Source organism: Staurois parvus, unplaced genomic scaffold, assembly GCF_062004578.1.
Source record: "Staurois parvus isolate SC_StPar_1 unplaced genomic scaffold, SC_StPar_1.0 ptg000132l, whole genome shotgun sequence".
NCBI classification, from domain to species: domain Eukaryota; kingdom Metazoa; phylum Chordata; class Amphibia; order Anura; family Ranidae; genus Staurois; species Staurois parvus.
Window position 1 is genome coordinate 3,240,151 of NW_028317928.1, and position 25,629 is coordinate 3,265,779.

The window sequence follows — 25,629 nt, forward strand, 5'->3', positions numbered from 1 at the left end:
ATGGGGTCTCCCCATCCATATCAAGCCCTTCGGACCTGGTATGGATTTTGAGGGGAACCCCCCACGCCAAAATTAAAAAAAAAATGAGTATGCATCCCGGAAAAAAAAAAAAGGGCAGACTTGATGGACCACTTGGTCTTTTTTTCTGCTCTTTTCTATGTTTCTATGGTGGACATGCTAATTTTTTTTGGGCTACGACATACTGCATAAGACAACAGGAATCTGAGAATGTGTTACCTGAGGCTAGTAGAGATCAATGCTATCACCCTAATCAATGTTTCCATTACAGACTGCTGAGGTCTGAGGGCCACACATCACATACCAAAGGGCCACCAGGTTCCTACGGGAACAGAGGTCAGTGACTAAATACATTCAATACAAAATCATACCAATAAAACATTGTCATTGTCAGTGCTTTTTATTTATTACACAAAAAAGAATCTATCATGCCATAGTTCTTGATCGGATACATTTTTTCCGAAGGAAGCTTTGGGTCATCACCAGCGACACCGTTAAATGACCATTCCACCCAAAACTGTTTTCTGTGTTATTAGCTGATGGAGAGTTAAACCATCTCTTCAGTTTCTGCACAGCTTCTGTATCCATTATTAGGGTCTCTCTCTGCTTGATCTTTATATTATATTACAGGGGTCTCCAAACTTTCTAAACAAAGGGCCAGTTTACTGTCCTTCATACTTTAGGGGGGCCGGACTGGGGCCAGCGGGAGTAGGCAATGTCTTGAGCTTGGTTGTCAGTGGGAGTAAAAAAAATTACATAGCGCCTGTAGCCAGTAGGAGGAATATTCATCTATCATTGGAATTAGTGGGAGGAATAGTGTCCCATCATTGGTATTAGTTGGAGGAATAGATCCCAATCATTTATATCAGTGGAAGGAATAGTGCCCTGTCATTGGTGTCAATAGAAGGAATAATGCCCCATTGTTGGTATCAGTGGAAAGAATGGTGCCCCTTCATTGGAATTAGTGGGATGCATAGATCCCATTCATTTATAGCAGAAGAAGGAATAAGGGCCCATTATTTGTCTCAATGGGAGGAATAGTGCCCCACTCTTGGTGTCAGTGGAAAGAATGGTGCCCCATCATTGGTATCAGTGGTAGGAATAGTGCCCCATCATTGGTATTAGTGGGAGGAATAGTGCCCCATCATTGGTATCAGTGGAATAGTGCCCCATCATTGTAATTAGCGGAAGGAATAGTGCCCGATCATGTATGTCAGTCGGAGGAATAGTGACCCATCATTTGAATTAGTGGAAGGAAATGCACCCCATTGGTATCAATGGGAGGAATAGTGCCCCATCATTAGTATCAATGCGAGGAATAGTGTCCCATCATTGGTATCAGTGGGAGGAATAGTGTCCCATCATTGGAATTAGTCAGAGGAATAGCGGCCCACCGTTGGTATTAATGGGAGGAATAGTGCCCCATCATTAGTATTAATGGGAGAAATAGTGCCCTATCATTGGTATTAATGTGAGGAATAATGCCCCATCATTGTTATTCATGGGAAGAATAGTGCCTCATCATTGGTATCAATGGAAGGAATTGTGCCTCATCATTGGTATCAGTGGGAGGAATAGTGCCCATCATTGGTATCAGTGGGAGGAATAGTGCTCCATCATTAGTATTAGTGGGAGGAATAGTGCCCCATCATTGGTATCAGTGGGAGGAATAGTGCCCCATCATTGGTATCAGTGGGAGGAATAGTGCCCCATCATTGGTATCAGTGGGAGGAATAGTGCCTCATCATTGGTATCAGTGGGAGGAATAGTGCCCATCATTGGTATCAGTGGGAGGAATAGTGCTCCATCATTGGTATCAGTGGGAGAAATAGTGCCTCATCATTGGTATCAGTGGGAAGAATAGTGTCCCATCATTGGTATCAATGGGAGGAATAGTGCCTCATCATTGGTATCAGTGGGAGGAATAGTGCCCCATCATTGGTATCAGTGGGAGAAATAGTGCCTCATCATTGGTATCAGTGGGAAGAATAGTGTCCCATCATTGGTATCAATGGGAGGAATAGTGCCTCATCATTGGTATCAGTGGGAGGAATAGTGCCCCATCATTGGTATCAGTGGGAGGAATAGTGCCCCATCATTGGTATCAGTGGGAGGAATAATGCCCCATCATTGGTATCAGTGGGAGGAATAGTGCCCCATCATTGGTATCAGTGGGAGGAATAGTGCCTCATCAATGGTGTCAGTGGGAGGAATAGTGTCCCATCATTGGAATTAGTCAGAGGAATAGTGCCCCACCATTGGTATGAGTGGGAGGAATGGTGTCCCATCATTGGTGTCAGTGTAGGGAATAGTGCCCCATTATTGGAATTAGTGGAAGGAATAGTGCCCAATTATTAATGTCAATGGGAGGAATAGTGTCTCATAATTTTTATTAGTGGGAGGAATAGTGCCCCATCATTGGTGTCAGTTGGAGGAATAGTGATCTATCATTGGTGTCAGTGGGAGGAATAGTGCCCCATCATTGGAATTAGAGGAATAGTGCCCTATCATTGAATTAAAGGAATAGGGCCCCATCATTACATAGCACCTGTAGCCAGTAGGAGGAATATTCATCCATCATTGGAATTAGTGAAAGGAATAGTGCCCCATCATTGGTGTCAGTTGGAGGAATAGTGACCCATCATTGGTGTCAGTTGGAGGAATAGTGGCCCATCATTGGAATTAGTGGGAGGAATAGGGCCCCATCGTTTGTATTATTGGGAGAATTAGTGACCCATCATTTGAATTAGTGGGAGGAAATGCACTCCATCATTGGTGTCAGTGGGAGGAATAGTGGCCCATCATTGGTGTCAGTGGAATGAATGGTGCCCCATCATGGGTATTAATGAGAGGAATAGTGCCCCATCATTGATATTAGTGAGAGGAATAGATCCCAATCATTTATATCAGTGGAATGAATAGTGCCCTATCATTGGTGTCAGTAGAAGGAATAATGCCCCATTGTTGGTGTTACTGGGAGGAATAATGCTGTTGGTGTCAGTGGAAAGAATGGTGCATCATAAGAGTAGGGGGAACAGTGCCCAATGAGCTGGATAAAGGCTAGTAAAGGGCACATTTGGCCCAGGGGCCACAGTTTGGAGACCCCTGTTATACAGAGAATGTAAGAGGAGGAGCTGGAACACACAAATATCAGCAGGTACACTTACAAATAAAAATAGCAGGTGGCCAAGAAGAGAGTTATTTTGGCAAGAGATCTCACTGTAGGAGTATATACAGTTGTGTTCAAAATAATAGCAGTGTTTTGAAAAAAGTGAATAAAGCTCAAAATCCTTCTAATAGCTTTTATTTCCATACACACAAATGCATTGGGAACACTACACATTCTATTCCAAATCAAAACATGAAGAAAAATATATCAAATTTGTGTTGTTCCTCTAAAAAAATTGAAAAGTGAATATTAGACTGTTCAAAAAAATAGCAGTGTTTGTATTCTTCTTTACAAACTCAAACATTCACTATATAAACTGAAAAATGTTTGAAGATTTTGCTTTCCTTTGAATCACTTAGTGAATATATAGTTGTATAAGCACTGTTTCTGAGAACTGCTGTACATCTGTGTTGCATGGAGTCAACCAACTTCTGGCACCTGTGAACAGGTATTCCAGCCCAGGATGATTGGACTACATTCCACAGTTCTTTTCTATTTCTTGGTTTTGCCTCAGAAACTGCATTTTTGATGTCACCCCACAAGTTTTCTATTGGATTAAGATCCGGGGATTGGGCTGGCCACTCCATAACGTCAATCTTGTTGGTCTGGAACCAAGATGTTGCACATTTACTGGTGTGTTTGGGGTCGTTGTCTTGTTGGAACACCCATTTCAAGGGCATTTCCTCTTCAGCATAAGGCAGCATGACCTCTTCAAGTATTCTGATGTATTCAAACTGATCCATGATCCCTGGTATGCGATAAATAGGCCCAACACCGTAGTATGAGAAACATCCCCATATCATGATGCTTGTGCAACCATGCTTCACTGTCTTCACAGTGTACTGTGGCTTGAATTCAGTGTTTGGGGGTTGTCTGACAAACTGTCTCCGGCCACTAGACCCAAAAAGAACAATCTTACTTTCATCAGTCCACAAAATGTTACGCCATTTCTCTTTAGGCCAGTCAATGTGTTCTTTGGCAAATTGTAACCTCTTCAGCACGTCTTTTTTTCAACAGTGGGACTTTGCGGGGGCTTCTTGCAGATAGCTTGGCTTCACATAGGGGTCTTCTAATTGTAACAGTACTCACAGGTAACTTTAGACTTTCAGGTTTTGGTTGCCATTTTAAAGCATTTGCGATCATTTTAGCTGTGCAGCCTATCATTTTCTGCACTTATTTATATGTTTTCCCCTCTCCAATCAACTTTTAAATCAAGGTACGGTGTTCTTCTAAACAATGTCTGGAACGACCCATTTTCCTTAGAATTTCAGAGAGAAATTCACTTTAACTGGCATGTACAACATTTGCTGCCTTCCTTCCTTAAATAAGGGCAATAATTGCCACCTGTTTTTCAAAGAATGAATGACCTCACTAATAGAACTCCACACTGCTATTATTTTGAACATGCCCCTTTCAATTAGTGATTCAATTACACAGAATCAGCAGCATGCATGTCATGACTGTTGGGTCTGTTGGATTTCTATTACTCTACTACACCTGCTAGTAAATTATTTGCAATGTAGAAATATAATTTCTACCAAAAACAGTGATTGATCAGGTTAGTGATGTCTGACTGCTATTATTTTAAACACAACTGTATATATATATAACGTTTATAGGATAGGAAATGACTCGCCCCACTGGGCTCTGCTAAAAACTAAAGTATCCTATTAGGGGTAGATTGGCCCTCGATAACAAAAAGAGAGACATCTGTGGCTTTACACTTTTCACTTAGTAGTCACATCCCGGGCCAGGATCCTCCTTTTTCTTGTGGGTTTTGAGATGTGATGCAAGGGAGGACTTATGTATATATCGTTTCCCACAATCAGAACATGAAAATGGCCTCTCGCCTGTGTGAGTCCTCTGATGCGATACAAGACCTCCTTTCTTGTTAAATCGTTTGCCACACTCGGAGCAGGAAAATGGTGTCACAGCCGCGTGTATTTTTCTGTGAAGAGCAAGGTTTGATCTATTGGCAAAACGTTTCCCGCACTCAGAGCATGAATATGGTTTCTCCCCCGTGTGAGTCCTCTGGTGTGCAATCAGTTCGTTTTCCCATGAAAAACACTTCCCGCACTCCAAGCAGGAAAACGGCTTATGTCCAGAGTGGGTGGCCTGATGGTAAACCAGGTGGATCTTCTGGGTGAAGCGTTTGTTACAATCAAAGCAGGAGAAGGGCTTCTCTTTCGAGTGTGTCCTACGATGGATGGTGAGGCTTGAGCTTTCACGAAAGCCTTTTCCGCATTCTGGACACAAATACGGCTTTTCCCCTGTGTGAACTTTCAAGTGGGTACCAAGGCTTGAACTTGAGGAAAAACATTTCTCACATTCGGAACATGAATATGGCTTCTCCCCAGTGTGAGTCCTTTGATGCCTCACAAGGTCGGATTTCTGTAAAAAACATTTCCTACATTCAGAGCAGGAAAACGGTTTGTCGCCAGTGTGAGTCATGTGATGTAAAGTAAGGTAGGCTCTCTGTGCAAAACGTTTCCCGCACTCCGAACAGGAGAAAGGCTTCTCGCACGTGTGAGAACGCAAATGGATAACCAGGACCGACCTTTCCTTAAAACATTTTCCACATTCAGAACATGAATATGGTTTCACCCCCGTGTGATTCATTTCATGCGAGGTAAGACGGGATCTCTGCACAAAACATTTGCCACACTCGGAGCAGGAAAAGGGCTTCGTGGACAGGTGGGTCCTCGCATGGATAAGCAGAAGGGACTTTTCGCTGAAGCACTTTCCACATTCTGAACATGAGTAGGGCTTCTCTCCTGTGTGAACTTTTGTATGGATGGAAAGAGACGCTCTTCGGCTAAAACATTTCCCACATTCGGCACAAGAAAACGGCTTCTCCCCAGAGTGAATTCTCTGATGCTGAATGACATCAGACCTCTGTATAAAACTTTTCCCACACTCGGGGCAGGAAAACGGTTTCTCGTTGGTGTGCCTCATTCTGTGTCTCAGGAGATGAGAGTTTTTAGTAAAACATTTCCCGCAGTCAGAACACGAATATGTCTTTTTCGTAGCATGACTTCCTTGGTGTGAAGGGAGGTCCTCTCTCTGCGCAAAACCTTCACTCCAACTGGAACACAAGAATGTTGTACCTGCAATAAAAGCTGTATGATCAGTGGCATGAGATGAGCCATGGGTTGGGTCATATGACAGATCTGTATTGTGAAGAAGTGTGGGAAGTGAGTTTTCTTCTGAAGAATCGGATGTGATGTCCTCGTCTTCTATTTTGCCACCTAGTAAGATAAACGGATGTTTCTGATTATTGTACAGTTTGTGTTCTCCGGGGGGCCAAAACTACACATACTGTAGATAGAAATGGCTGAATTTGTTAGAACGTCAAAATCAGAACCATAAAAGCAAGTAGATGGGAGTGCTTTTTTATCATTCCATTTTGAAACAAAGAGAATGCACAACAATCCGTGGGAATGCCTAAAATAAAAATGTTCCAGATTTCCGTCCACTGCCCCAACCATACAAGTAGTCCACTCATCATGCCCCAGTAGTAACAAGATACAGTACAGAAGGTTTCAGTGCTGGTATTATTTGGAATAGAGGTCCCAGTGCTGAGAGCGAGACCCTACCAGGAAGTACCCCTTGCACCTACCCTCCCTATAACCCCCGTATTAACCCTTCCTGTAACTCCAATACTAACCCTCCCCTGGAACCTCAACACTAACGCTCCCTGTGACCCTAACACTAATCCTTGTGAGTTTCCCACTAACCCTACCTGTAAGCATATCAATAGGCCTCACTGCAACCCAGAAAATAACCATTCTTGTAATTTTCATACTAATCCTCCCTGTACCCCAACACTAATCCTCCCTGTAACCTCAACACTAACCCTACCTGTGACTCTAACACTAATCCTTATTGTGAGTCTCCCACTAACCCTACTTGTAAGCATATCAATAGTCCTCACTATAACCTGTAACCCAGAAAATAACCATTCTTGTAATCTTCATGCTAATCCTCCCTGTACCCCAACACCAATCCTCCCTTTAACCACAAAACTAATCCTCCCGTACATTAAGCCCCTCTGTAACCCTAACACTATCCCTCCCTGTGGTCAAAACATAAATCAGCCCTGTAACTCTAACACCAACCTTCCTTATAACCCCAAAGCTAACCCTCTCTGTATTCAAACTAACCCTCTCTGTATCCCAATCCTCCCTGTAACCCTGACAATCCCTCCAAATCTAACACCAACCCTCCATGTAACCCCAAAACTAATCATCCCTGTAATCATCCCTGCTCCTTGTAACCCTAACATTGAGCCTCTCTGTAACCCCAACACTAACCCTCCATTCAAATCTAACACTAACCCTCCATATAACTTCAACACTATCCCTCCATATACTGTAACTCCAACACAAACCCTCCATATGACTCTAATACTATCCCTCCATATAACTCCAACACTAACCCTACATATAACTCCAACACTAACCCTCCATATGACTCCAACACTAACCCTCCATATAACTCCAACACTAACCCTCCATATGACTCCAACACTAACCCTCCATATGACTCCAACACTAACCCTCCATATAACTCCAACACTAACCCTACATATAACTCCAACACTAACCCTCCATATGACTCCAACACTAACCCTCCATATGACTCCAACACTAACCCTCCATATAACTCCAACACTAACCCTCCATATGACTCCAACACTAACCCTCCATATGACTCCAACACTAACCCTCCATATAACTCCAACACTAACCCTACATATAACTCCAACACTAACCCTCCATATAACTCCAACACTAACCCTCCATATAACTCCAACACTAACCCTACATATAACTCCAACACTAACCCTCCATATGACTCCAACACTAACCCTCCATATAACTCCAACACTAACCCTCCATATGACTCCAACACTAACCCTCCATATGACTCCAACACTAACCCTCCATATAACTCCAACACTAACCCTCCATATGACTCCAACACTAACCCTCCATATGACTCCAACACTAACCCTCCATATAACTCCAACACTAACCCTCCATATAACTTCAACACTAACCCTCCATATAACTCCAACACTAACCCTCCATATGACTCCAACACTAACCCTTCATATGACTCCAACACTAACCCTCCATATAACTTCAACACTAAGCCTCCATATAACTCCAACACTAACCCTCCATATAACTCCAACACTAACCCTCCATATAACTCCAACACTAACCCTCCATATGACTCCAACACTAACCCTCCATATAACTCCAACACTAACCCTACATATAACTCCAACACTAACCCACCATATGACTCCAACACTAACCCTCCATATGACTCCAACACTAACCCTCCATATAACTCCAACACCAACCCTCCATATAACTTCAACACTAACCCTCCATATAACTCCAACACTAACCCTCCATATAACTTCAACACTAAGCCTCCATATAACTCCAACACTAACCCTCCATATAACTTCAACACTAAGCCTCCATATAACTCCAACACTAACCCTCCATATGACTCCAACACTAACCCTCCATATAACTTCAACACTAAGCCTCCATATAACTCCAACACTAACCCTCCATATGACTCCAACACTAACCCCTCATATGACTCTAACACTAACCCTCCATATAACTCCAACACTAACCCTCCATATAACTTCAACACTAACCCTCCATATAACCCCAACACTAACCCTCCATATAACCCCTAACCCTTCACATGACTCCAACACTAACCCTCCATATAACTCCAACACTAACCCTCCATATGACTCCAACACAAACCCTCCATATAACCCTAACACTAACCCTCCAAATAACTCCAACACTAGCCCTCCATATAACTCCAACACTAACCCTCCATATAAGTCCAACACCAACCCTCCATATAACCCTAACACTAACCCTCCAAATAACTCCAACACTAACCCTCCATACGACTCCAACACTATCCCTCCATATGACTCCAACACTATCCCTCCATATGACTCCAACACTAACCCTCCATATAACCCCAACACTAACCCTCCAAATAACCCCAACACTAACCCTCCATATGACTCCAACACTAACCCTTCATATTAATCCAACACTAACCATCCATATGACTCCAACACTAACCCTCCATATAACTCCAACACTAACCCTCCATATGACTCCAACACTAACCCTCCATATGACTTCAACACTAACCCTCCATAGGGATCCAACACTAACCCTCCATATAACTCTATAACTCCAACACTAACCCTCCATATGACTCCAACACTAACCCTCCATATGACTCCAACACTAACCCTCCATATAACTCCAACACTAACCCTCCATAGGGATCCAACACTAACCCTCCATATAACTCTATAACTCCAACACTAACACTCCATATAACTCCAACACTAACCCTCCATATAACTTCAACACTAACGCTCCATATAACCCCAACACTAACCCTCCATATAACCCCTAACCCTTCATATGACTCCAACACTAACCCTCCATATAACTCCAACACTAACCCTTCATATAACTCCAACACTAACACTCCATATAACTCCAACACTAACGCTCCATATAAATCCAACACTAACCCTCTATATGACTCCAACACTAACCCTCCATATGACTCCAACACTAACCCTCCATATAACTCCAACACTAACCTTCCATATGACTCCAACAATAACCCTCCATATAACTTCAACACTAACCCTCCATATGACTCTAACACTAACCCTCCATATGACTCTAACACTAACCCTCCATATGACTCCAACACTAACCCTCCATATGACTCTAACACTAACCCTCCATATAACTCTAACACTAACCCTCCAAATAACTCCAACACTAAACCTCCATACGACTCCAACACTATCCCTCCATATGACTCCAACACTAACCCTCCATATAACCCCAACACTAACCCTCCATATAACCCCAACACTAACCCTCCATATGACTCCAACACTAACCCTTCATATTAATCCAACACTAACCATCCATATGACTCCAACACTAACCCTCCATATAACTCCAACACTAACCCTCCATATGACTCCAACACTAATCCTCCATATAACTCCAACACTAACCCTCCATATGACTCCAACACTAACCCTCCATATAACTTCAACACTAAGCCTCCATATAACTCCAACACTAACCCTCCATATGACTCCAACACTAACCCTCCATATGACTCCAACACTAACCCTCCATATGACTCCAACACTAACCCTCCATATAACTTCAACACTAAGCCTCCATATAACTCCAACACTAACCCTCCATATGACTCCAACACTAACCCTTCATATGACTCCAACACTAACCCTCCATTTAACTTCAACACTAACCCTCCATATAACCCCAACACTAACCCTCCATATAACCCCTAACCCTGCATATGACTCCAACAATAACCCTCCATATAACTCCAACACTAACTCTCCATATGACTCTATAACTCCAACACTAACCCTCCATATAACTCCAACACTAACCCTCCATATGACTATAACACTAACCCTCCATATGACTCTATAACTCCAACACTAACCCTCCATATAACTCCAACACTAACCCTCCATAGGGCTCCAACACTAACCCTCCATATGACTCCAACACTAACACTCCATATAACTCCAACACTAACGCTCCATATAAATCCAACACTAACCCTCCATATGACTCCAACACTAACCCTCTATATGACTCCAACACTAACCCTCCATATAACTCCAACACTAACCTTCCATATGACTCCAACAATAACCCTCCATATAACTTCAACACTAACCCTCCATATGACTCTAACACTAACCCTCCATATGACTCCAACACTAACCCTCCATATGACTCTAACACTAACCCTCCATATAACCCTAACACTAACCCTCCAAATAACTCCAACACTAACCCTCCATACGACTCCAACACTATCCCTCCATATGACTCCAACACTAACCCTCCATATAACCCCAACACTAACCCTCCATATAACCCCAACACTAACCCTCCATATGACTCCAACACTAACCCTTCATATTAATCCAACACTAACCATCCATATGACTCCAACACTAACCCTCCATATAACTCCAACACTAACCCTCCATATGACTCCAACACTAACCCTCCATATGACTTCAACACTAATCCTCCATATAACTCCAACACTAACCCTCCATATGACTCCAACACTAACCCTCCATATAACTTCAACACTAAGCCTCCATATAACTCCAACACTAACCCTCCATATGACTCCAACACTAACCCTCCATATGACTCCAACACTAACCCTCCATATGACTCCAACACTAACCCTCCATATAACTCCAACACTAACCCTCCATATGACTCCAACACTAACCCTTCATATGACTCCAACACTAACCCTCCATTTAACTTCAACACTAACCCTCCATATAACCCCAACACTAACCCTCCATATAACCCCTAACCCTTCATATGACTCCAACACTAACCCTCCATATAACTCCAACACTAACCCTCCATATGACTCTAACACTAACCCTCCATATGACTCTATAACTCCAACACTAACCCTCCATATAACTCCAACACTAACCCTCCATAGGGATCCAACACTAACCCTCCATATGACTCCAACACTAACCCTCCATATAACTCTATAACTCCAACACTAACACTCCATATAACTCCAACACTAACGCGCCATATAAATCCAACACTAACCCTCCATATGACTCCAACACTAACCCTCCATATGACTCCAACACTAACCCTCCATATAACTCCAACACTAACCTTCCATATGACTCCAACAATAACCCTCCATATAACTTCAACACTAACCCTCCATATGACTCTAACATTAACCTTTTCTGTAACCTAATACCAAACTTACCTACATAGCTGATTGGCTACCATGGACAGCTGCCTCAGGCTTGGAGTGCTCCAGTTTTAATACTGCATCCCCATTACTGTCTACTGACAGAGGAGGGGGAGAAGAAGAGATTGTTGTAGTGACTTAAAAAAGAGGATCTGGGACTCTTCTCTGGATTTAGAGTGTATTCCTCACCTGTGCTGATCTCTGGAGGGATCTCCTTCTCCTTACAAAGATCATCACCCATCGGATACGGCTCTTCTTCTTTAATCAGGTTTTCATCCTGAATATCACAAGCAAAATATACCATAAATTGCTTCAAGACTAAACTGAACGTTAGCTTTGTGTTAAACATAACATAAATAAGCATACAGTATGTAGACCAGAAGATCCAATATGTTACCTGATCCTCCTGAGGGATCTCCTGATGTTCCTGTGTGGAGTCCCAGGAATACAGAGAATGGGGACATCTCTCTGGGGTATTTCTATTACTGGATACATCTGTGGGAAACACATACTGGCAAAGTTAAAGTAGATGTAAACCATAGCTGAATCACATTTTTAAAGCACTGTGCCTCATAGACAATAGCCTTATTTTCATAAAATACTTATTTTCATCCTTTGTTGCATCTCAATAATGCTGATCTATTGTGGCCTCTCTTGCAGCCATTTCCTATCCTTATGCACTCCATCAATGACTGCATGCCATTTCCCAGGTCAGTTTCTTGATGGTTTTAGTAAATCAACCCCATGGACCATGCCTGAGTAATGTGAGTTAAAACAGCCATTTGTAGTCTCTATCTGAACACCATGGGGTTGATTTACTAAAACTGGAGAGTGGAAAATCTGGTGCAGCTCTGCATAGGAACCAGATAGGAACCAATTCTTTTTCATTTTTTTTTTGTCAAAGCTTAATTTAACAAGCTGAAGTTAGAAGCTGATTGGCTGCCATGCACAGCTGCATTCGATTTTGCGCTCTCCAGTTTTAATAAATCAACCTCCATGTGATAGGATGACATCACAGGAGCAAAACTGAAAGACAGGGGAATAGAGTTGTCACCCCACAACAGGAAGTGCCTGAAAAAGGATCACCAGATATTATTTTAACAAAAGCCATATATCTGAAATATTGAAAAATTTATTTTGAAATTACGTTAATATGGCTATAGGATTATATGAGATTTTAATGACTGGGTTTATATGAATTTAAGGAATAATGGACAATCACAGCAAGTACAGTGATTGGTCAGGTAAGGAATATGTACTGTATACTCTAAGCTGTACCAATTTAAAGTGTTGCTAAACCCCAGACCCTGCATTCAGTATATCCGCTCTCCTCGGACCCTGCATTCACTATATCCGCTCTCCTCGGACCCTGCATTCAGTATATCCGCTCTCCCCGGACCCTGCATTCCCTATATCTGGTCTCCCCGGACCCTGCATTCACTATATCTGCTCTCCCCGGACCCTGCATTCACTATATCCGCTCTCCCCAGACCCTGCATTCACTATATCCGCTCTCCCCGGACCCTGCATTCACTACATCTGCTCTCCCTGGATCCTGCATTCACTATATCTGCTCTCCCCGGACCCTGTATTCACTATATCTGCTCTCCCCAGACCCTGCATTCACTATATTTGGTCTCCCAGGACCCTGCATTCACTATATCTGGTCTCCCAGTACCCTGCATTCACTATATCTGGTCTCCCAGGACCCTGCATTCCCTATATCTGCTCTCCCCGGACCTTGCATTCCCTATATCCGCTCTCCCCGGACCCTGCATTCACTATATCTGGTCTCCCAGGACCCTGCATTCACTATATCTGCTCTCCCTGTACCCTGCATTCACTATATCTGCTCTCCCCGGATCCTGCATTCACTATATTCGGTCTCCCCAGACCCTGCATTCACTATATCCGCTCTCCCCGGACCCTGCATTCACTATATCCGCACTTCCCGGACCCTGCATTCACTATATCTGGTCTCCCCGGACCCTGCATTCACTATATCTGGTCTCCCAGGACCCTGCATTCACTATATCTGGTCTCCCCGAACTCTGCATTCTTTATATCTGGTCTCCCTGGACCCCGCATTCACTATATCTGGTCTCCCCAGACCCACAATTCACTATATCCACTCTCCCTGGACCCTGCATTCACTATATCCACTCTCCCAGGACCCTGCATTCACTATATCTGGTCTCCAACACTACACACAACATGGAAATGCAATTATTTTAGTAAATATAAACTGCTAAAGACCTTTTCTCATCAGCAGTATATAGCAGTCTTGTGACTTCTATCAGTGTCCAGCAGAGCACTGGTTAAAGCTTGTAGGAGGAGTTTTCATTCTCCCCTGATTGTCCTATAAGGTTGCATGACCCCTGACCCTGTGTTTAGACAGCACTGATTGGCCCTGTGCTGATCACATGTACCCTCCCAAGAAAAAGAAAAAAACTCTCCAGCAATACACAACAAACTGAGCATGTCCAAGGTTCCGTTCTATCAGCAGATGGAATGGGGACAGTAGAAGGGGAGGATCAGAGAAGACAGGATCAAACAGCCTTTTTACACAATGCGGAGGATTAACCCCTTAGGTTCCCCAGTGAGTATAACAAGCATGCTTTACTGCATATACAGACTGATTTTACTGTTGTGGGTTTAGTAACACTTTAACAATGCAAAAAAAATATACTTGGAATTCAGCTTTAACAAATACTTTGATAAGATAACAGTTGCACAGGGAGTGCGTTGTTTTTGTGAGTTGGACAACTCATATACTTGCATTGTGAGAAGAAGCAGTTAACGTGGTTCTAAAGCCAGAAGTTTCTTTTTTTCACTTTTTTTTCATTGTATGCATTGAGGTAAAAAACCTTCTGCATACTGCTCCCCCCCCCCCCCCCCCTAGCTTCCCCTCATACTTACCTGAGTCCCATCTCGATCCAGTGATGTGCATGAGAGCAGCAGCTCTCCCAGGTTGGCTCCATGGACTCCTGCTGCAGTCAGTCATGGTTAATGGGGGGGAGGAGCCGCTCTCTGTGTGTGAATGGACAATGTCCATTCACAGGGGAGTGGCTCGCTATTGGGGTCACTCAGCAGGGGGGAAGAGCCAGGAACGCTGGCAGGGTACCCAAAAAGAAGAGGATCAGAGTTGCTCTGTGCAATGCCATTACAGTATTAATTTTTTTTTTTAATTTACAATCTTTAGAATACCTTCAATTTTAGGAGACACCTGAAAGATCAGGGTGGCTCAGGTCTTGATGTTGGAAGCCACCATTTGATGTGCAATCCATACTTATCACCTGCATGATGCCATAGCATACAATCATGAGACCAGCTTAACATTTCTGAAGATGTCCACAGCTGGGTGGACCTCCGGAAAACCAGCCTAAAGCTGTTTTGGGGTTGCTATCCGTAGACATTGGCTTTCATGATATGTGCACCAGGGCTTGAAGAGCTATAATATCTGGTCGGGTTCTGATAAGATATTGCTGCAGGAAGCAAAAAAGCATTCATATTGGACTTCTGGGTAAATAAAAAAAATGTACCCTTGCAGTGGGGCTCCCCTGATAATCCCGAGAGTTAAATACATTTTCTTTTGCCTAGAGTACCTGTAATACGTACTTTTACTTATCATTCTCCTTCTTCCATGCCAGCGGTTCACCAAAGCCCCTTCCCTTCGGCGCTCTCAGCTCTGATGACATCACATACAATGCAAGACTAATATTCCTGTATTGTAAGTGAGGACCTTGAGGGCCCACCTACAACTTGGAGTGTCAGAAAGAAGAGGTGAGCGCCCATTACTTTTCATCTACACTCAGAAGAGAAGTACGGAAACTGGTGGCCCATGAGAAGCATCTTCTAAAATTTCTAAATATTTCTGGATTTATTTGGGCCTGTTCACAATTGTCCATTTTTAAGCAGCAAAACTCATGCATTTTCCTCCATGAAGATCCAAGGAAAAGAGAAATTCAATAATTTTCTATGTGTTTCACACATATGGGTTGCAGTTTAATGGGAAAGGGAGACTATATGGGCTCATTCATACCTATGCGTATATGTTAGTAGGAATGAGGTCAGGCATGTTCGGACACGAGTCCAAAGCTGCTTGAGCTATCCCACCAGAAAATGGTCAAAGCTGACAGCCAATCATAGGTGGCGAACGCATTCCCTGCCCTGCAGCCACATTTGGGTGGGGCCATCTTATCCAGAACATGTGCTGGGGTATCTCTACTCTCCTGTCCCTAGTACACACTCATCAACGCCTCAACCGGGCGGGGCTGCATCCTAGTGGCAGTCAACATTATGGTGGTACCCCAGCCAGGGCTGCTGTTAGAAACCATGCAGCCCCTTACAGCCAACCTAACAGGGCCCCCATCCCCACAAAAAAAAAAATGCTTCAGTTATGAACGAACATAATGAGTGATCGGTACTGATCACTCATTGTGCTCTTTCAAGAAAGCAAGGGGCTGGTAAATTACTAGAACCGATCCCCTGTATGTCTCTCTCTGTAGCAGCTGAAAGCCAATGGAGAAGGGGAGAGGAGAAGAAGCCAACTTTCAGCTGCTGCAGAGAGAGCCATACAGGGGATTGTTTCCAATAAGCGCCCCCTCCCGCCGTGCTGCTCACCTCTCTGCCCACATTTGATTCACCCAGCTGCCTGGGCCCCACATAGGAGGACTGGTGGTACTCCCTTATCCACGGCCCTGACCCCGGCTTAGAGATGACACATACACTGTGTGAAGCTGTGTAACATACAGAGTTTCTCTTTACTCGACACCGCTGAGCCTATGCCCTCTCTACCAGTCCAGCATAACTCTGCCACCTCGCTTCCAGTGACAGACTGGAGTCCTGTTGTGCACCTAACGTGGACCTCATTTTTAACTCCTTCAGTTCTCCCGTACCATGAGGCTAGGTACATGGGGTCTCTACCATAGGTTAGATTGCCATTGTTTTTGGGGCCCCAACCACTAGGGAAAGAGTCAGAACACTGACCCCCTTGCTGCCAGAGGACCTGTCACCTACGCCAGGTACCACTCTAATTGACGATATATTAATTCCCAGGAGTTCAATGCTACCCGTGGCAACTATTCCCCTTCTGCTCCAACTCTTCGGCTGAGTTGTCCCTTTGTAGTGACCTTCCTCCTGTACCCCAAGTGTGTATGTGCGCTTTACAGGTCCTCTTCTTCTGATACACCATGTATCATCATGCACCCCTCTGAAAAACCTTAGACCAGACATGAAATATTTAAGATTTTTAACTATTAAGATTCAACAACACAGTTCAAAAGCACAGCACACAAGAAACAGAGTCCAACCCTAACAAACTAATGAAGGCTGCCCAGGTTCATACCTTCCAGAGAAGCAAAGTCCATTCAGCAAAAGTCTAGTAATGGTAAGTTCCTAGTCCAGGGAGAATCCCAGCAGGGTGACCCAGGAAGGGGGCACCTTATGCAGTAGGACCACATGGTGTAACAGTTCTTCCTCTGCAAATCCCATGTGGAAGGGAGAGAGACTTCTCTGGGCCCTGCCCTTGTATTTATGTGGCTTGCAACGGGGGGCAGGACCCAGAAAGCCTGGGAAAAAGTCTGAGACATAGTTAACCCCTTCCCATCCTGGGCAGCCTGAACTAACCACTTAGCTGAACAGTGCAATTAACACAACAGCAGAAATATATTCAATTGTATCCTACAAGCACTTAACTACACATTTACAAGGGGCTTGGATACACGTGGTTGCAGGTTGGGGAATGCTCCTGCCACCATTGATTGGCTGTCAGATTTGACAGCTTTCTGGCAGGATAGCTCAGACGGATTCAGACTTGTATCCGAACACATCTGAGCTCATCCTTGTACTGTATGTTACCATGTGTGCACAAGAAACAGTGTGAATCCAATGTTAGTGTTTATTACTGACCTGGGCTGATCTCTGGAGGGATTTCCTTCTTCATACATGGATCATCACCCATCACATACAGCTCTTCTTTATAAGAATTCAGACCTTCACCCTAGATAAGACACAACTCCTTATATTTAGGGTACAATGGAAAATATCAGATTTAATTACAAATTTTGATTTCTGGTACCTGATCCTCCTGAGGGATCTCCTGATAGCCCTGTGTGGAATCTTGGGTATACAGAGGACATGGACATCTCTCTGGAATATCTCTGGTACTGGATCCATCTGTAGGAAACGCACAGTGGGTTTGTTATTTATAAATAAAGTGGCATCAGTTTTGTTCATTAATTTGTTGCAGTTTATGAATCTATCATAGACTTTATCATATCGCTTGTTATGTAATAAATGTGTTGGATTTCTGTGCGCACATTTTGTTACATGATGAGAAAGTGAGGAATATGTGCAAAACATATATTCCAACTTATCTCAACTGAAGAAAAAAAGGCAACAGAAAATCTGTTAAGTGACACTAAACCCATATTTTTTATAAAATAAAATAAATGCGGTGGTCATGCCAGAGACTGTTTCGTTTTTGTTCTCGTGTGTTTGGCCTCCTTTTCACCTTGTTCCGCCTCTCCATACACTGAGATGCTCAGTCTGCTTTGCTTCATTGTCCCATACTGGGCCTCTTGGCTCATCAGCAGAAGTTGGCTTCCTATTTGTTTTTGTCGGCCACTAAAACAATTGCTCAGGCCTGGAAGAGCCCATTTGTCCCTCTTCAGGGGGTGCGGGACCATGTGACCACTATGATGCTCCATGAACAGATGTTGAGTATCTGTAACGACTCCCAATAGAAATCCTTGAAAATATGGGAGCCGTGGTTGCAATATGCCTTTCCCACGCTCTCCCCCCGGCTAGTCTGGGGATGTGATGTTGCTCGGTATTGGCGTTCTCGGACCCCTGCTCTTGTTATCTTTTTCCTTTTGTACTCCTCTTTCCTTTTCTTTTTTTGTTTGTTTTTGGTGTGGCAGTGGATAGCTGCCTTTAGTTTGAGTTACTGTCGGTGTTATACTAATGTTTTGTCATTTATGTGCAATTGATAGACCCTGCGTGGGCGCACCTTTTGCTCTGTTGGAGTTAGAGCACTGTTTTTTTATATTTTTTTTTATGTGCAATTGATAGCCCCTGCGTGGACGTGTTTCCTTTACAAGAAATTAAAGTCCCCTCTTACCCGGTGATGTGAGGGGCGGACAGTTCTCCATCATGACGTCCTTCTACAGATCCTTGTGTCCTTCTATATACTCCCACTCCTCTATTGTTTCTATGTCTTTATATCAGAGGATGTGTGTATCTAGGTGGATCCTCAATACAAGAAATGAAAGTCTCCTCTTACCCGGTGATGTGAGGGATGGCCGGTTCTCCATCATGACATTCTTCTACAGATCCTTGTGTCATTCTATATACTCCCACTCCTCTATTGTTTCTATGTCTTTATATCAGAGGATGCGTGTATCTAGGTGGATCCACAATACCCTTCTTTCCTTTACAAGAAAAGAAAATCTCCTCTTGCCCAGTGATAAGAGGGTTGTCGGGTTCTCCATCATGACGTCCTTCTACAGCAGATCCTTGTGTCCTTCTATATACTTCTACTCCTCTAATGTTTCTATGACTTTCTATCAGAGGATGTGTGCATCTAGATGGATCCTCAATACCCTTCTCTCCTTTACAAAAAATGAACGGCTCCTCTTACCCGGTGACGTGAGGGGTGGCCGGTTCTCCATCATAACATGCTTCTACAGATCCTTGTGTCATTCTATATACTCCCACTCCTCCATTGTTTCTATGACTTTGTATCAGAGGATGCATTTATCTAGGTGGATCCTCAATACCCTTCTCTCCTTTACAAGAAATGAAAATCTCCTCTTGCCCAGTGATATGAGAGTTGGCAGGTTTCCCATCATGACGTCCTTCTAAATACTCCCACTCCTCTATTGTTTCTATGACTTTATACTGTATCAGAGGGTGTGTGTATCTAGGTGGAACCTCAATACCTTTCTCTCCTTTACAAGAAATTAAAATCTTCTCTTACCCAGTGATGTGAGGAGTGACCGGTTCTCCTTCATGACATCCTTCTACAGATGCTTGTGTCCTTCTAAATACCTCCACTCCTCTATTGTTTCTATGACTTTATATCAGAGGATGTGTGTATCTAGGTGGATCCTCAATACCCTTCTATCCCTTACAAGAAATGAAAGTCTCCTCTTACCAGGTGATGCAAGGGTTGGCCGGTTCTCCATCATAACGTCCTTCTACAGATCCTTCAGATCCACGTATCTGAATTTCTGTTCTTGCAACAAAGACTTCCCAGCAATGCTTTCACAATATAAAAACCTATAAAATAAATACTTAAATACAACTTTTTTTAAAATGTCCTCAGTGCAGATATCCTTTTACTAAATTCTTAGGCAGAGGGGACCTTCTTAGAGACCTCCATGCGCTGACTGATTTCGAAGGACAAGTGCTTTGTAAATGTCCAAGAGGTTTTCTCCTTCCTGGCTCCCATTCTAGTTCCTTTTCATTGGAGCATAAAATGAATCCATTCCTCAGATAGTCGTCTTTGTATAGCTCCAAGACAAAGACTGCACTTATCCGAGAATGTGCCCCCAAGCACCATCAACCCAAGGAGAGCCCCCAATCTAATGTTGTACACATCAGAGGACTTACAGGAAGATGAGGATGTGTTGGTTTGACTTAACTCCCCCATCCAATTCATACAGAGTGCTGGGACCTCCTCTCTTTTTCACAATAAAAAGACATTCATGTCACATTTCTGGTCTACAATAAAATGGCCACTTCCTCCTCTCATTGGCAGACGGTTGCCCTCTGGTGGTGGCTCTGGAATATACTTCTCTGCTTTCATGGGATGGGATAGATGGTGAATACCACATCCTGACCTCATACCTACAAGTCAGAGAACTTGGGTAGTACCGTGCTTCTGTTGGAATCATGTATACGAGCCTGACAGTGTGCACATGATATTTTCAAATCATAAAATTATATTTTCTATCTATCCAATAGCACAAGAATGCAGCATAAGCAGGGGTGTAACTACAGGTCGTGGGGCCCCATCACACAATTTTGACCTCCCTGCTGAAAGCAATATTAAACCTAAAACAAAAAATGTGATATATTGCAGCTTACCAATCTTTAGATGTGATTGCTGCATTAGTTTTCTTTTTTATTCTTTTTCCAGTGTGTTTTGACCTGGTGATTTGGCCAGTAACACTCCTCCTGTTTTAGAGCGCCCCCAGTCTGGATAAACAAGCACAGGGCAACAGCATTGTCAGTCTGGGGGGGAGGGGAGTGTTAAATGTACTAGCAGATTTAGATACACTAACAAATTGAAGGCAAACTCCAGCTCACACTTTATACTGTACGCAGCTTAAGTAAACCGTGTAATCCTTTGGGATAAAGGTTTTCCATAAATAAATACAGCTGATCATTGTAAGCACCCCCATCAGTGGTAAATGGTTTGTCTCATCCCTGTAACTTATGTATCTCTAAGAGTTTGTTCTTTTGAAAAATACCAGACTTACTGGCTGGATCACCCTATAAAAATAGAAGAAAGACATTAGCAAGTTGCAATGTTTGCTTTTGGGTTAAAAGTGGTTCTAAACGCTCAATGTTCTTTACCTTTATGCATTGTATTATGCATGAAGGTAAGAAGCCTTCTGTGTGTAGCAGCCCCTCCAGCCATCCCTAACACCTACCTGAGCCCCTCTCAGTCCAGCGATGTCCATGAGAGCCTCGGTTCTCCAGGGACTCTCACTTCTGATTGGCTGAGGCAGGCCAATGGCTGTCAATCACAGCCAGTGAGACAATCAGGAGAGGAAGGGGATGGGGCCGAGCCATGTCTCTGTGTTGTGAATGGACACACAGAGCCACGACTTGGAAGCATGCCTGCTCAGGTGCTCCCATAGCAAGCTGCTTGCTATGGGGGCACCCGACAGGAGGGAGGGGCCAGGAGCGCTGGCGGGGGACCCAAGAAGAAGAGGATCTGTGCTGCTCTGTGCAAAACCACTACACACAGCAGGTAAGTAAAACAAGTAATATAAAGTATGTCTATATCAGGAATAGGTAGCAGGAGGGCTGTCAGCATTGTCAGTACATTACGGGGGACAAGAGCTGTGGCCATACACTCAGAAGGGAGGTGGGAATTAGTGCAGCGACTTACCTTTTACCTTTTAATTTTCATTTAACTGCTCTGTACTCAGAACCGCATCTCAGGGCCGCAGTGTAAATGATAAACCTTCCTACCAAGGTTTTTTTTCAGAGAATAGGTGCAGAAACTCATCCCCAAACACTGGGAGGGAGCATGATGCATCAATTGGTGGGTGTGGTCAAATTGCACAGTGGGGGGGGGGGTTCTTAAAAGGGCATTAAATAGTAGAAGTGCATTCTATACAGAGTGCAGAGTTCAAGAGTGTACTACATACAAAGTGCAGGGCTTAGGAGTGCCATACCTACAGAGTGCAGTGTTTAGGAGTGCACTACATACAGAGTGCAGGGCTTAGGAGTGCACTACATATATGGTGCAGGGTTCAGAAGTGCACTACATACATGGTGCAGGGTTTAGGAGTGCACTACATACAGAGTGCAGGGCTTAGGAGTGCACTACATACATGGTGCAGGGTTCAGGAGTGCACAATGTACAGAGTGCAGGGTTTAGGGCTGCACTACATACACAGTACAAAGTTCAGTAGTGTACAATGTACAGAGCTCAGGAGTGCGCTACATACATAGTACAAGGTTTAGTAGTGCACAACGTACAGAGTGCAAGGTTCAGGCGTGCACTAGATATAGAGAGGGGTTCAGGAGTGCACTACGTACAGAGAGAAGGGTTCAGGAGTGAGCTACATGCACAGTACAGGATTCAGGAGTGCACAACATACAGAGTGCAGGGTTCAGATGTGCACTACGTACAGAGTGCAGGGTTCAGGAGTGCACTACATACAGAGTTCAGGGTTCAGGAGGTCCCTACGTACAGACAGCAGGGTTCAGGAGTGCGCTACATACAGATTGCAGGGTTCAGGAGTGTGCTATATATAGAACGCACAGTTCAAGACTGTGCTATGTGCAGAGTGCAGGGATTAGGAGAGCGCTACATACAGAGTACAGGATTCAATGTTCAGAAGTGCAGCATTCAGGAGTGTGCTAGTGTCAGTGTGCTGGTGGAGAATGCTGGTGCCCGCATTCTCCACCATATGTAGAGCTGTACAGCACACTGACACTCGCTTCCTTCTGTTTTTTAAGGGTTTTTAGCCCAATTTTATTTAAAGGAAAGTTCCATAACATGTTTACCACGCAGGGGTATCCACCGTCAAAATAAATTAAACACATATTCAGCCTCCTGGCTTGTACACAGATTTCTGCCACTCTGGCCTTGCACTTTAGGCTCACAGCTGTCTCTTACAGACTCCTTCAAAATGGTTTTTTAGCACACAGCTGGCAGCCTCTTGCTGCTCTAGCTCCCATATCTCCTAGGTGGAGCCCTGCTGACTCCTGGGCAATGACCTCCTGTCTGCCGGGGTGGAGCCCAGAACCCAACATGGTCCCAGGATTGGAGATTTCATCCCTCCCAAATCACTTAGAAATCTTCAGGCCCCAGGTCCCAAAACAGGCTTTACAAACCAAAGAGGAAACTGATAAACCAGTTTCCTCTGCATTAAGAGAACTGCCTGGAGCCCCTCAACCTGTATAGTTGAGAATCCTGGGTTATCACCGTGATTTTCACCGTGGCAAGATACCACACTGCCACACCATATGAATTTTTTAGCATTTTTTTGAGACAGATAAAACTTTATTTTGGTGGTACTTATTCATCACTGGGATTTTTTTTTTTGCTATATAAATAAAAAAGTCCAAAAATTTTGAAAAAAAGTATTTTCTTATAAAATTTTGCAAATTAATAATCTTTATTCATAAATCTTGGCAAACATTTATTCAGTTATCTTTTTAATAGAAAAAAATTACCCAAATTAGTTTATAACCAAAAATTATAATTTTTTTACATTTTTATTTATTTTTTTTAGATTATTATTTATGGGTTTTGTTTACATACTTTTACCCTAGCACAGGGGTCTGCAACTTTTAAGACATAAAGAGCCACTTGGACCCGTTTCCGAAGGGAAAAAAAAGACTGGGAGCCGCAAAACCATTGCAACATTTAAAACAAATCCGACACTGCATATATTGTTTCTTACCTTAATGCTATATACAGGATCGTGCAGTTAGCTTCATCCCCCATATAGTAATTCATCCCCCATAGTAATTCATCCCCCATAGTAATTCATCCCCCATAGTAATTCATCCCCCATATAGTAATTCATCCCCCATAGTAATTCATCCCCCATAGTAATTCATCCCCCATAGTAATTCATCCCCCATATAGTAATTCATCCCCCATAGTAATTCATCCCCCATAGTAATTCATCCCCCATGTAGTAATTAATTCCCCATATGGTCTCAATTCACTTACCTTTGCTCCGCGCGTTCCTCTTGCTGTGTTCCCGCGCTGTGTTTCGGTCTTCAGGGCGGACTGTGAGAGGAGAGGAGTTCGTCACGCTGCCCCGCCTACATCCTGGCTGCCCCGCCTACATCCTGACAGCCAATGTTCCACGCTCCGCGGGCCGGATTAAAAGAGTCCTGACTTTTGAGGCGGCCGCCCGAGAGGAGGGAGGGGAGCGGGCGCCCGGCACACAGAAGAGCCGCATGTGGCTTGCGATCCGCGGCTTGCTGATCACTGAAACCCTATTGCCTGTCACCTGGTGGGCAGTGTGCTCCGGAGCCGCAGCAAAGATGAAAAAGAGCCGCATGCGGCTCTGGAGCCGCGGGTTGCCGACACCCGCCCTAGCAGTACAGTGTCACCGCAGTGACACTGTACTACTTGTAGGGGGTGATAAAGATTTTTTTTTTTTTACCTTGATTGCTTTTACACCCATAAAGGCTGTAAAAGCAATCATTTCTCCTTCTCTCTGGCTGCATTATTGCAGCCATTGAGAAACACTGTGAGAGCTGTGATTGATCACAGCTTGTCACATGGTACAAAACTGTTGTAAATAGCTATGTGACCTCCGTGATCATTCTCAGATTTCACTAGTAGTAAGCAATGATGTCAGAAGTGACATCTTGCTTACTACTATTCATGTGATCACTGATTGGCCAATCAGTGATCACATGATTGGGACCTCACACAAAGGTTCCATACAGATATGTGTTCCGCTGTGTCCGGAGTCCCAGAGAGCGCGCACAGGCTATAAATGCGGGCGCCATTTATGAACGGCAACCCGCTCCTGCACTGCTCCCTTACGGCCATTTATGCACACGGGCCAGCCAGGAGGTGGTTCATTTTTAATATTAAAAAAATTAAATATAATAAAGCAAACTCCCCCATTCATCCATGTCTCCATGCTTCATTTAGCTGAGGAATCATTTAGAAAAACACCTCCTAGCATTTCTGGCTGTGGCCATCTTGACTGAGGGCAGATGATTCATACAGCATTTACTTCATGGAATCCATCTGCCCTTAGCTCAAGAATGCAGGCAGGAGGGCATGCTTAGCTAAGAAAACCCCTCCTCCCCTCTTGCGGACTCCT

General features: G+C 43.8%; 1 protein-coding gene across 1 annotated transcript in view; it reads right to left on the minus strand.

Annotated features, from left to right (window-relative positions):
• Nucleotides 1-399: 399 nt before the first annotated feature.
• Nucleotides 400-25,629, minus strand: part of LOC149466172 (uncharacterized) — a 57,331-nt gene continuing 32,101 nt past the window's right edge. Inside the window, exon 9 of the mRNA XM_089672892.1 lies at nt 400-6,205. Coding sequence (XP_089529018.1) covers nt 4,919-6,205 — 1,287 coding nt within the window. The 3' untranslated portion in view covers nt 400-4,918. The remainder of the gene's footprint in view (nt 6,206-25,629) is intronic.